Consider the following 12,858-nt stretch of genomic DNA (forward strand, 5'->3'; position numbering starts at 1 on the left):
TCCCCCCAGACGAAGCTGACCTTAATATCACATAATATCGAGGGATTAGATGAACACTAAATGCTCTTGGAGGGGACGGTACCTAGCAAACCATTTCTGGTTATCGGCGGATTATTCTGTACGGGTGCAGCCTTCCCTGCTGCTTCGTGCTCAGTAGGTTCAAGGGTAAACGAGCAAATCTTGACGCCTTCTACCCGAAGGGAAGCGACCGTACAAAAAAAAAAAAAAGAAAAAAAAGTGTATGGAAGTACAGATTAAAAAAAAAAAAAAAACAAAAAACAAAAAACTACCGGTAAAATAAAACTACCTGTGTATAAAAAGAATCCGCTAGAGCGTTAATTAGCTGATTAAAGCTGATTAAAGCACTGAGGACGGTGGGGACGGGCGGGCAGGCGTCCCCCGGGGAATCCCCAACCGCCGGTGCTTTTTTTTTGGGGGGGGGGGGGGGGGTGTCTTATATTTATTCCCCCCCCCACAGGCTGGTGGTCAGGATGCATCCCCGGGACGGAGCGGGAGGAGAGGAGGACGTCAGCAATAACCGTAGTCACCGCGCCTTTCCTTAATTATTACTAAAAATAGCTTTTAATGGCCAAAAACCAAGCCCAAATCCACCCGGTTCCTGCTGTAGCTGGCCAGTGTTGAAATTGTCGCCTCCTCCGGCACCGAAATCTTTTGTCTCCAGCACCGAAATCTCCCGGCTCCTCCGTCCCGGTGACCAGGATACGTCCCGCCCGCGGGCAGGGCCCGGCGTTCCTGCGGGAAGCCCCTTCGTCCCGGGAAGGTGGAGGATAAACGCGGTACCGCGTGTGTTTTCACCCCAAAAACCTGCGCCGAAGAGAAAACGTTTTATAAATTGTATTTTAAATAAATGTCTTTAAACTTTTAACGCCTTTTTTTCTTTTTTTTTTTTTTTGTTCCCCTCTCCCACTCCTTTATCCCCATCCCTCGCCGGGGCTGCTGCGAGAGGGACGTTTCGCTGGCAGCTTAAGCCCCCAGCGCGAGCAGAAGCTTAAAAATTCGTCGGGAAGGTAAAATCTGGGAGCGTTCGGCCAGAATTGTGCCGGCATTTACCCAAAAAGGGGAATTTCCCCCCCGTTTTTAAGGTCGCTGGGGAGATGCGGTCCGAGGAGGGTGGGAAGCGGCAGCGCTCGGAGGGAAGATGCGATTCCCAAACCGGGGGTGTGAGCTCTGGCCGCGCTGCCTCTCGCTGTGGAGGATAAAAGCGGTGATTTTTATTTTCTAACATATTTATTTTATAACTTTTTTTCTTTTTTTTGCAACGCGTTGGCCTCCCTGCTCGGGCGCCGTGCTCGATAACCGCCGGGGAAGGTGAGCAGGGGCCGTCGGGGCGCCGTCGCTTTTATTTTCTAATATAATATATTTATTTTATAATTAATTTTATTTATTTTTTTTTGCAATGCGTTGGCCTCCCTGCTTGGGCACCGCGCTCGGGAACCGGGGAAGGAGGGCAGAGGCTGTCGGGGCGCCTTCGGCCGAGGCGAGGAGGGGTCAGGGCGCGCTGGCAGCTCCTGCAGGGCGCTGACTCCCTTTTAATTCTTAATGTATTTTTTTTTAACGTGAAATCAGGAGGAAAAAATGACTTTTAGCTGACTGGGAGTTAGGAAGCGGGGAGGAAAGGCGCTGCAGCAGCGTGCCCGGCTGCCAGCGGAGCCTGGGAATTGGCCGCAGCCGCTCCCCGCCACCGCGTTACTGGTTCCCAGTGCCAGGAGCCCACTGGGACCGGTTCCTCCCCCCGCTAAAAAATAATTTAAAAAAAAAAAAAAAATCCAAAAAACCAAACCTCCCTGCGGTGGAGCCTCCGGCCCGCCAGGGGGCGCTGCGGCGGGTGGGAAGCGCCGCCCTTCCCGCCGGCGGGAGGAAGGGGGCGGGGCCGCGGGGCGGGCCGTACCATGGGGGCGGGGCGGGGGGGGGTTCCGCCGCGATGGCGGCCATGGCAGCGGAGGAGGAGGAGTACGAGGCGGTGCTGTGCGTGAAGCCGGCGGTGCACGTCTACCGGGTGCCGCCGCGGGCCTCCAACCGCGGCTACAGGTGGGGCCTGCCCCTGTCCCCTGGGCGCCGTCCCGCTGTGGGCTGCCGCTGCCCCTCGCCTTGCCTTGCATGGCGCCTGCTCCCTCCCTCCTGCGCCGGGTCCGCCCCTCCCCGTGGGCTGCGTGGGGACCCCTCCCCAGAGGGTGTACGGGGGCTGCCCCCCCTCAGGCCCCTCTGCCCCCCGCCCCCCCCTCAGGCACCTCTGCCCCCCAAACCCCCCTCAGGCTCCTCTGCCCCCCGCCCCCCCCTCAGGCCCCTCTGCCCCCCCACCCCCCTCAGGTACCTCTGCCCCCACCCCCCCCTCAGGCACCTCTGCCCCCCAAACCCCCCTCAGGCTCCTCTGCCCCCCACCCCCCCCTCAGGCTCCTCTGCCCCCCAAACCCCTCAGGCCCCTCTGCCCCCCACCCCCCCTCAGGCTCCTCTGCCCCCCACCCCCCCCTCAGGCCCCTCTGCCCCCCAAACCCCTCAGGCACCTCTGCCCCCACCCCCCCCTCAGGCTCCTCTGCCCCCCCGCCCCCCCCTCAGGCACCTCTGCCCCGCCCCCCCCCCTCAGGCTCCTCCTCCCCCCACCCCCCCCTCAGGCACCTCTGCCCCCTGCCCCCCATCAGGCTCCTCTGCCCCCCAACCCCTGCGGGGTCTCGCCACCCCCCCGTGTTTTTGGGGCTCCTCTCCCATCAGTCCTCAGCCTGCACTCACAGGCCCTCCTGGCAGAGCCAGGCTGCAGCTCACGCAGCTCAGCCCCCCCCGGGAAACCGCTTTCGAGCTGGAGAGCCTGCGGAAAGGGAAGTGAAACTGCTTTGTGCAATTCTTGCCTGGTCCCCGCTGGGACCTGGCGCCTGGTTTTGCAGGGGGGCAGCTGGTTTGGGGGGAAGCCAGAGGCGTTGGGGCGAATCTGCCTCGTTCTGCAGCGAGCGCGGGCGCCAGCGGGCTCCCAGCGCTGCTTCGGCGCCGGTAACGAGGGGGCTTGAGCGGACGAGCTCCGTGACACGCTGCGGGGGCATCCGAACGGGTCGGTGGTGTTGGCTGGGACGTGAGAGGCGGCTCCGAAATCGGTCGCCGTTTCCTCTTTTTCCAGAGCTGCGGAGTGGCAGCTGGACCAGCCGGCGTGGAGCGGCAGGCTGCGCATCACGGCCAAGGGCAAGGTCGCCTTCATTAAGCTGGAGGACAAGACCTCGGGTGAGGAGGAGGGAAGGCGACGGCTCCGTGCCTCTTCGCGGGGAGGAAGAGGGCACGGGGACCCTACGCCTTGGTGTTAACCTGCTCCCGTTTCTCTTTTTCAGGAGAGCTTTTTGCCCAGGCGCCGGTGGAGCAGTTCCCTGGCATCGCTGTGGAGGGCGTGACAGACTCCAGCAGATATTTCGTCATCCGGATCGAGGACGGGAACGGTGCGGCGCGATACCTGGGCGATGGGTTGGGGGAATTGCCTCGGAAAGCCTTCGCTGCCCTCGCTGCTCTCATTTGTGAAGGATTCCTGCTTTCAAGGGCAAACATGCCCCGCATACGGTGGCAACGGGACGAGTTACCTTGCTCCCACACACCAGCTGCGCTCTGTCCTTCACCAGCAATAAAAACAATTCAGTTTTGCTGCTTGAGCTTAGCGCGAGGACGCCTCTGCGTGCAGGATCATCACTGTGGTGCCAACCTCTGCTTTGACTCGCTTACATTAATTTAAAAGCTGGTTTTGTTAAGCCTGGGCGTGCGACCAACAAGCTAAAGATGTCTCCAGTCCCGTATCTTGGTCTCCGGAGTCCCAGCTCCGGCTGGAGGAGGCGGCAGGCACGGGGGGGTGTGGGACGGGGTAACCTTCCTCTTCCTCCGCTGCTTTGCTGACTCCAGCCCTTATTCTTCCTCCTTCCCCAGGCCGACGAGCTTTCATCGGAGTCGGCTTTGTCGACCGAGGGGATGCTTTTGACTTCAATGTAGCTCTCCAAGACCATTTTAAGTGAGTTCGTGCCTCTCCCTGTGTCCTCTCAGCTCGACTTTTTTTTTTTTTTTTTTGTGGGTGTCCGCCAGAAACGGTGGGGGAGAGGAAGCCGTGAGCTCCTGGTTGCGCTTGAGCGGGCAAGCGTGGTGTGAGGTGGTGGAAACGCCTGTTCCTCCGCGCGGCCTTTGTGCAAGCAGCTCTCCCTCTCGCGAATATTTCCCAGCAGGCTCTCAAACTGGGCTTCCCACTCCGAAACTGGGCAAATTCCTTAATTCCTTTTCATTTCTTCAACGTGCCGTTGGTCAGGGGTTGCTCCCGAGGGGCTGGGATGCTGCTCCGGCTCCTGGCAGGGTGCAGAGCTTTGGGGCAGGACGGAACGCGCTGCTGGCTGGAGAATCCGTGCGGCTCGAGCACCGAGAGCTGCTGGTGGGAACCGTTCCACCGGCGCTGTCCGTAGCATGTTTGTCCGGCAGGCAAGGTCTCGGATCACATTCGGCGCCTTTGAAGAGCTGCTGCCAGGCAGAGGGGATGGTCTTGGGCAGGATTTGTCCGGGAGGGCCTCAGGCCGGTGCTTGACGTGCCCTTTTCTGCGTATTTAATTCCTGCAGATGGGTGAGGCAGCAGAGCGAGCTGGCCAAACAGGCGGAGAACCCCGATCAGGGACCCAAACTGGATCTGGGCTTCAAGGAGGGGCAAACCATCAAACTCAACATTGCGGTGAGGAGCTTTTCTGGCTAAATCCACTCCCGACCTTTCCCTTGGGTGGCGCAAGAAGAAGCGGCGGCTTCGCCCCGAAATCCCCACGCAGGGGGAAGCCTGGTGCGGAGCCCTTCGCGGTAGCGCCGCGTGCAGCCATTTGCAGAGGGGTTGTGTTATGGTCGCCGGTTACAGAGTCTGTGGGTTCGTAGCAGGGATTTGCGGGTAAAAAACACCCTTGGTTTGGAGGAGTTTGCTCCTCCGGCAGTGGGATGTCGCAGCACAGCAGTTTTTTTACCCCAGAATAAAGCAATTTGGCTTCGTGCGAGCCGTGGCTGGGAGAAATCGCGCTCCGGCTCTGGATTTAAACGTGATACCACCCGCATTTCCCTCTCTTCTCTCAGAACATGAAGAAAAAAGAAGGAGCGACGGGGAACACCAGACCGCGTCCCGTGGGGCCTGGGGGCTTGAGCTTGCTCCCACCGCCTCCCGGAGGAAAATCTTCCGCTCTGGTTTGTCCTTCCGGAGAGCGTTCGCCTTCGCTCTCCATGCCTGCCCAGCTCCCGGGCACCCCCATCACAGGTCCGTGGCCACGCAGCGATGGCTGTAAAGCTCTTGAGTCGGTTTTATCCATCCAAGTTGGGAAAACAGAGGGGCAATCTGGGAATAAGAGTGGGAAATAACTCCTGATGTTTGTTTTCTCTCTTCCCGACTTCCCTGGCTGCCGCAGATGCCCTCTTGTCCTGGCCGCAGCCCGCTGCCGCTCCTTCTGCCGCCGCCGATGCCTGGGGAGACTTTGCCAAAGCTTCGGGGTGAGGCTCTGCGGGGTTTGCGCGTGGCGTGGGCGATCCCCACGGCGTCACAAAACCCCCATCTGGGCCAAATCCCGCTGGATTTGCTGAAAACCCCTGCTGGGGCGGGAGCACCGCTCCAGCCGAACGCCCATTGGGGATTTAAAAGCGACCCGGACAGCGCGCATTGCGAATTCCCCGGGCTCGGCGCGGGTCCGTGGGCGCTGCCTTCCTCTTCCTCCCAGCACCAGCCCCGTCTTCCCCGCTGCTCTGGGCCGCTCTGTGCACGGGGAGAGTTTTGGGGTGACCCCGGAGGACCTGTTTCTGGCTGCCCAGCTCCCTCCCTGCGTGCCGCAGTCCCTTTCAGGGTCTAAAACCTCTTTTTTTTTTTTCTTTTTTTTTTCCCCTCCCCCCCCCCCCCCCCCCCTTTTCTCTCTCTCCAGGTCAGCTTCTAACCAGACTCAAGCGAACGCAGGCTGGGTTCAGTTCTGATCCCGGCCCTTCATCCGCTTTTCCCCGCCGCGGGTGCTGGGATCGTCGGGATTCCTCCGGGACCAAAGCAGGGGCTTCGCTCCTGCCTTTAAATCCCCCCCCCAGCATCAAAATGCTGAAATAAGCGCCAGAGAGCAGATGAACGCGTGCCTTAAACCACTCCACACCAGCGCCCTCCACGTCGGGGGGTCCTTTTATTTTCTACCTGGATGGCAGCGAGCCTCCGAGCCTTCTTTCTGCAAAAAAAGCCGTCGGCTTCGTCGCCTCGCCTTAATAACGAGGGGATGAGCGAGTGCTCGGAGCAGGAGGGACTCCCGCTCGCAGCGCTGCCCCAATTAAGCTAATTTTCCCTAAACGTCAGTGCCATAGAGCCTCCTTGGCGACTTCTCCGCTTTCTCCTCGCCTATTTGGGCTGGATAAGTCCTTCCCTCGGCGGGGAGCGTCCTCCTGGAGACGCCGCGCCCGTGGAACCCCGGAGGAGCGCCCTGCCGAGACGCCGAGCGTCGCCCCGATTTTTTTCTGAGCGCTTTTAACTCTGCGGTGCGGGAGGTGGGGAGCCGGACCGCTGCGTTTTGATGCTGAAATTCCTAATTTCTTGCTCTGGGAAAATTTATATTTTTTTCCTCCTCTGTTTTGAAGACAGATTTTTACTTCTTTCTGCGGTTATTTTATTAAGCGATACGTGAAATGAAGGACAGAGCGGAGTCGGTCTCTTTGACAGAGCTGGGGTTGAGATTCCTCTTTAAACAAATAAATATTTTCTTACCTATTTATATTAAGGCCTTTCAGTGTACAAAGTCCTGCTTATTTTCCTTTTTTTTTCCAGCGCCTCGCATTTTTACTATTTCCATTTCCAACTGACGAGCATTTTGGCTTTTCAGAGCTTAACTTTGCCTGGCAGCGAGCGTGCAAACCCAGGTGAGAGGTGTAACACTTGAAAGCAAATAATAAAATGGTTTTTGTGCCAAATAGGAATTTTTTTTTTTTTTTTAACCCCTCGCGGCGTGGGCTCGGAGGGGCCGTGATGAGCTTTTGTGTTTTCCCCCTCCCGGCGGGCGTCGAGGGGGCCGTGTCGGCCAGCGAGGCACAACAGACGCTTGTTGCTTAGCAGTGGTTTTACCGTTGTGAAGGACTCCGGGAGGGGAAGGTAAGGAAAGAAATGAAGGGGGGGAAAAAATAATTAAAAAATAAGTTTTTTTACGTCCCCCCAAGCGAGGGGGGAGCCCCGAGGCGGCTCCTGCTTGGCCGGAGGGCTCCCCAGATGCCCTAAATCCTTGATCCCGGCTGCTCGCCCCGGCGCAGTCCCCCCCTTCCCGTCGCTCCGCGGCTCTCCGGGAGGAGAAGGCGTTTTCCTGGGATTGGGAAGAGAGCGGCTGGGAGACGCCGATGCTCTCCAGAGGGCGGCTTGGAGACGGATCCCTGATTTATTTTGGGAGCGGGGATACCTCCAGCCCCCGGCGCGGGGGATTTTGAGGGCGAGTTGGGGATGTACCGGGGGTTTAAGGCCGCTTTGCCCCCTACCAACCCTGGCACGCTCCACCCCAAGGCTTTTCCTGCCGGAGCAAGGCTTCTAATGAGCTTAACGAGGGCTAGGATTTAACGAAAGGGCCGGCTTACGAGAGCAAGCCAAGGAGCTGCGCTGGGAGCCAGCACCATCCTGCTGGGGGAGGACGGGGCGGCAAAGTAAGCGCGTTTCCACCCATTTGGGGCACGGGGAAGCGCTGGCACTGCTATTTTTTTGCATTTTCCTTTTATTTTTTTTGCATTTTCCTTTTATTTTTTTTGCATTTTCCTTTTATTTTTTTTGCATTTTCCTTTTATTTTTTTTGCATTTTCCTTTTATTTTTTTTGTGTGTTTTCCTTTTATTTTTTTGCCTTTTCCTTTCTTTCGCTCATTCCCTTCCGGCCAAGAGCCTCCTTGGCTGGTTTCATTTACAAAGCCCTGCTTGGCCGGGCGAATATTCAGTGGTATTTTTGGTGGCGGATGCTAAAATGCCGCCGCTCGCGGCCTTGCCGGAGGCGTTGGGACCCCCGAGGCAGCCAGGAAGAGGAGGGTCCCCGGTCCCGCCGTCACGCCGGGAGGGGAAAGCGAGGATTTCGGGATAATCCCGACCACGCATCCGCTTTCCGCTCGCAGGCCGCGAACCGAAAGGGAGCCCCCGCAAAAAAAAAAAAAAAAAAAAGAAATCCCAGGAAGGGGTTTTGGGGCGAGGAGGCCGCGGCGGGGGGGTGCGAGGGGCTCAGCGGACCCCCGTGGGGAGCCCATGAGCGACGCGGAGCCCACGGCGGCGGCAGTGGTCGAGGTGGGTGCCCCCCAAAGCGGGATCCGGTGGCCGCTCTCGCGGGAGCGGCCACGGAGCCACGGAATGACGGAGCCACGGAATGACGGAGCCACGGCTCCAGGGCCCCGCGGGTTTGGGGTTGCAAGTGGCGCTTTTGCAGCGGGTTTGTGATTGCAGCTGCGAAGGGGGAGCGCTCCTGCGATCGCAAAGTTGCGGCGGGTTTGCGAGTGCAATCCGGAATCGGCTGTGCAGCTGCAGCTGCAAATCTGCAGCGCGCTGGTGGTTGCAACTATGAGTTATGTGGTTGCAACTATAGATGAGTTATGTGGTTGCAACTCTGAATGAGTTATGTGATTGCAACTATAAATGAGTTATGTGGTTGCAACTGTACATGAGTTTTTTGATCGCAACCATAAATGAGTTATGTGATCACAACTACAAATCTGCAGCAGCTTTGTGATCACAACTGCAGATCTGCAGCGGCCTTGCAATTGCAAACAATTCTGCAGCGGTTTTGCAGCTGCAACTGTAAATGTGCAGCGGTTTTGTGATTGCAGCTGCGAATGGGGAGCGCTCCTGCGATCGCAAAGTTGCAGCGGGTTTGCGAGTGCAACCCGGAATCGGCTGTGCAGCTGCAGCTGCAAATTTGCAGCGTGCTGGTGGTTGCAACTACAAATTAGTTATGTGATTGCAACTATAAATGAGTTATGTGGTTGTAACGATGAATGAGTTATGTGATCACAACTGCAGATCAGCAGTTTTGTGATCACAGCTGCAGATCTGCAGCGGCCTTGCAATTGCAAACAATTCTGCAGCGGTTTTGCAACTGCAACTGTAAGTGTGCAGCGGTTTTGTGATTGCAACTCTAAATCAACTATGCAGCTGCAAATCTGTAGTGCTCCGGTGGTTGCAACTATAAATCAGTTTTGTGATCACAGCTATAAATCTGCAGCAGTTTTGTGATCACAGCTGCAGATCTGCAGCGGCCTTGCAATTGCAAACAATGCTGCAGCGGTTTTGCAACTGCAGCTGTAAATGTGCAGCGGTTTTGTGATTGCAGCTGCGAATGGGGAGTGCTCTTGCAATTGCAAAGTTGCAGCGGTTTTGCGATTGCAGCCCGGAATCGGCTGTGCAGCTGCAAATCTGCAGCACGCTGGTGGTTGCAACTATGAATGAGTTATGTGATTGCAACTATAAATGAGTTATGTGGTTGCAATTATAAATTAGTTATGTGGTTGCAATTATAAATTAGTTATGTGATCACAACTAAATCTGCAGCAGTTTTGTGATCACAGCTGCACATCTGTAGCGACCTTGCAATTGCAAACAATTCTGCAGCAGTTTTGCAACTGCAGCTGTAAATGTGCAGCGGTTGTGTGATTGCAGCTGCGAATCGGGAGCGCTCTTGCGATCGCAAACGCAAAGTTGCAGAGGTTTTGTGATTGCAACTCTGAATCAGCTGTGCAGCTGCAGCTGCAAATCTGCAGCGCGCTGGTGGTTGCAACTATGAGTTATGTGGTTGCAACTATAAATGAGTTATGTGGCTGCAACTATAAATGAGTTTTGTGGTCACAACTATAAATCTGCAGCAGTTTTGTGATCACAGCTGCAGATCTGCAGCGACCTTGCAATTGCAAACAATTCTGCAGCAGTTTTGCAGCTACAGCTGTAAATGTGCAGCACTTTTGCGATTGCAACTGCAATGTGCAGCGGTTTTGTGATTGCAACTATACACCTGCAGCGCTCTTGCAATTGCCAATGCTAATCTGCAGCGATTTTTGCAATTGCAACTAGAAATCCGCAGTGCTCTTGTGATCGCAGCTGCAAATCTGTAGTGGTCTTGCAATTGCAAATGCAATTCTGCAGCGGTTTTGTGATTGCAACTACAGATTCGCAGTGTTTTTGTGATTGCAACTACAGATTTGCAGTGTTTTTGTGATTGCAAGTACAGATTTGCAGTGTTTTTGTATTTGCAACTGTAAATTACCAGTGGTCTTGCGATTGCAACTGTAAATTTCCAGTGGTCTTGTGACTGCAGCTTCAAATCTGCAGTTTTGCCATTGCAAACACAAATTTGCAACAGTCTTGCGATTGCAACTTCAAGTCTGCAGCAGTTTTGCCATTGCAAAGACAAATTTGCAACGGTCTTGCGATTGCAAATGCAGATCCGCAGCGGTTTCGCCGCCGCAAACGTGAATTTGCAATGGTCTTGCAATTGCAAACACGGATCCGCAGCAGTTTTGCTGCCGCAAACAGGAATTTGCAACGGTCTTGCGATTGCAAACGCATATCTGCAGCGGTTTTGCCGCCACAAATGTGAATTTGCAACGGTCTTGCCATTGCAAACGCGGATCCGCAGCAGTTTCGCCGTTGCAAAGACGAATTTGCAACGGTCTTGCAATTGCAAACGCGGATCCACAGCAGTTTTGTTGCAGCAAACACGAATTTGCAAGGGTCTTGCGATTGCAAACGCAGATCCGCAGCAGTTTTGCTGCTGCAAACGTGAATTTGCAATGGTCTTGCGATTGCAAACGCGGATCCACAGCAGTTTTGTTGCCGCAAACACGAATTTGCAACGGTCTTGCGATTGCAAACGCGGATCCACAGCGGTTTTGCCGCCGCAAACGTGAATTTGCAACGGTCTTGCCATTGCAAACGCGCATCCGCAGCAGTTTTGCCGTTGCAAAGATGAATTTGCAACGGTCTTGCAATTGCAAACGCGGATCCACAGCAGTTTTGTTGCAGCAAACACGAATTTGCAAGGGTCTTGCGATTGCAAACGCGGATCCACAGCAGTTTTGTTGCCGCAAACACAAATTTGCAACGGTCTTGCAATTGCAAACGCAGATCTGCAGCGGTTTTGCCGCCGCAAACGTGAATTTGCAACGGTCTTGCCATTGCAAACGCGGATCCGCAGCAGTTTCGCCGTTGCAAAGATGAATTTGCAACGGTCTTGCAATTGCAAACGCGGATCCACAGCAGTTTTGTTGCAGCAAACACGAATTTGCAAGGGTCTTGCGATTGCAAACGCAGATCCGCAGCAGTTTTGCTGCTGCAAACGTGAATTTGCAATGGTCTTGCGATTGCAAACGCGGATCCACAGCAGTTTTGCCGCCGCAGTTTTGCCGCCGCAAACACGAATTTGCAACGGTCTTGCCATTGCAAACGCAGATCCGCAGCGGTTTTGCCACCGCAAACGTGAATTTGCAAGGGTCTTGCGATTGCAAACGCAGATCCGCAGCGGTTTTGTTGCCGCAAACACGAATTTGCAACGGTCTTGCGATTGCAAACGCAGATCCGCAGCAGTTTTGTTGCCGCAAACACGAATTTGCAACGGTCTTGCGATTGCAAACGCGGATCCACTGCGGTTTTTGCCGCCGCAAGCACGGATTTGCAACGGTCTTGCGATTGCAAACGCGGATCTGCTGCAGTTTCACCGTTGCAAAGATGAATTTGCAACGGTCTTGCCATTGCAAACGCAGATCCGCAGCAGTTTTGTTGCCGCAAACACGAATTTGCAATGGTCTTGCAATTGCAAACGCGGATCCGCAGCGGTTTTGCTGCTGCAAACGTGAATTTGCAATGGTCTTGCGATTGCAAACGCGGATCCACAGCAGTTTTGCCGCCGCAGTTTTGCCGCCGCAAACACGAATTTGCAACGGTCTTGCCATTGCAAACGCAGATCCGCAGCGGTTTTGTTGCCGCAAACACGAATTTGCAACGGTCTTGCGATTGCAAACGCAGATCCGCAGCAGTTTTGCCACCGCAAACGTGAATTTGCAAGGGTCTTGCGATTGCAAACGCAGATCCGCAGCGGTTTTGTTGCCGCAAACACGAATTTGCAACGGTCTTGCGATTGCAAACGCGGATCCACTGCGGTTTTGCCGCCGCAAGCACGGATTTGCAACGGTCTTGCGATTGCAAACGCGGATCTGCTGCAGTTTCACCGTTGCAAAGATGAATTTGCAACGGTCTTGCCATTGCAAACGCAGATCCGCAGCAGTTTTGTTGCCGCAAACACGAATTTGCAATGGTCTTGCAATTGCAAACGCGGATCCGCAGCGGTTTTGCCGCCGCAAACACGAATTTGCAACGGTCTTGCAATTGTAAACGCAGATCCGCAGCGGTTTTGTTGCCGCAACTGCATCGCTCAGCGCATCTGAGTTGCACGGGACGCAGCGCTTGCAGCCGGGGTGGGGGAAACGCTTTTGGTGGCCTCGGCCGAGCGCGTGGGGAAGGCGCAGCCCAGCCCCCTTCCCCGCTCGAAGGAACAAAGCGGCCTTTGGCTGCAAAGGGCATCCTGGCTGCATCCCGGGGCTGGATCCCGTCGCAGGGTGGGATCCCCGTCCCGCCGCTGCTTTTCCCGCAGCCGCCCTGAGCCCCGTCCCCGTCCCGCAGCGGCCGCCGCGGGGGCCATGTCCTCGCTGCTGTCCCTCCAGGAGGAGAACCGCATCCTGCAGCAGGAGCTGTCGCGCGTCGAGGACTTGCTGGCTCAGAGCCGGGCCGAGCGCGACGAGTTGGCCATCAAGTACAACGCCATCAGCGAGCGGGTAAGCGGCCAAACCCGCCCGTTTTAACCCCAAAATGGCACGCGGCGCCAGCCGTAACCTTTGCGGTCCCCACG

The 12,858-nt window shown here is 55.9% G+C and overlaps 2 protein-coding genes across 2 annotated transcripts in view; both read left to right on the top strand.

Annotated features, from left to right (window-relative positions):
• The first annotated feature begins 1,942 nt into the window (after nucleotides 1-1,942).
• NECAP2 (NECAP endocytosis associated 2) lies at nucleotides 1,943-6,878 on the top strand. The gene is made up of 8 exons (XM_075721667.1): nucleotides 1,943-2,049; nucleotides 3,125-3,225; nucleotides 3,330-3,434; nucleotides 3,910-3,991; nucleotides 4,582-4,690; nucleotides 5,074-5,251; nucleotides 5,400-5,481; nucleotides 5,904-6,878. The coding sequence occupies exons 1-8, from the start codon at nucleotides 1,943-1,945 to the stop codon at nucleotides 5,950-5,952; spliced, it is 813 nt and encodes a 270-aa protein (XP_075577782.1). The 3' UTR covers nucleotides 5,953-6,878.
• Nucleotides 6,879-7,936: 1,058 nt separating this feature from the next.
• CROCC (ciliary rootlet coiled-coil, rootletin) overlaps nucleotides 7,937-12,858 on the top strand; it is a 44,190-nt gene continuing 39,268 nt past the window's right edge. The window contains 3 exon segments of the mRNA XM_075721722.1: nucleotides 7,937-8,203; nucleotides 8,205-8,243; nucleotides 12,674-12,784. Of these exon segments, the coding sequence (XP_075577837.1) occupies nucleotides 7,937-8,203; nucleotides 8,205-8,243; nucleotides 12,674-12,784 (417 nt within the window).

This window comes from Pelecanus crispus, chromosome 15, assembly GCF_030463565.1.
Source record: "Pelecanus crispus isolate bPelCri1 chromosome 15, bPelCri1.pri, whole genome shotgun sequence".
Classification (NCBI taxonomy): domain Eukaryota; kingdom Metazoa; phylum Chordata; class Aves; order Pelecaniformes; family Pelecanidae; genus Pelecanus; species Pelecanus crispus.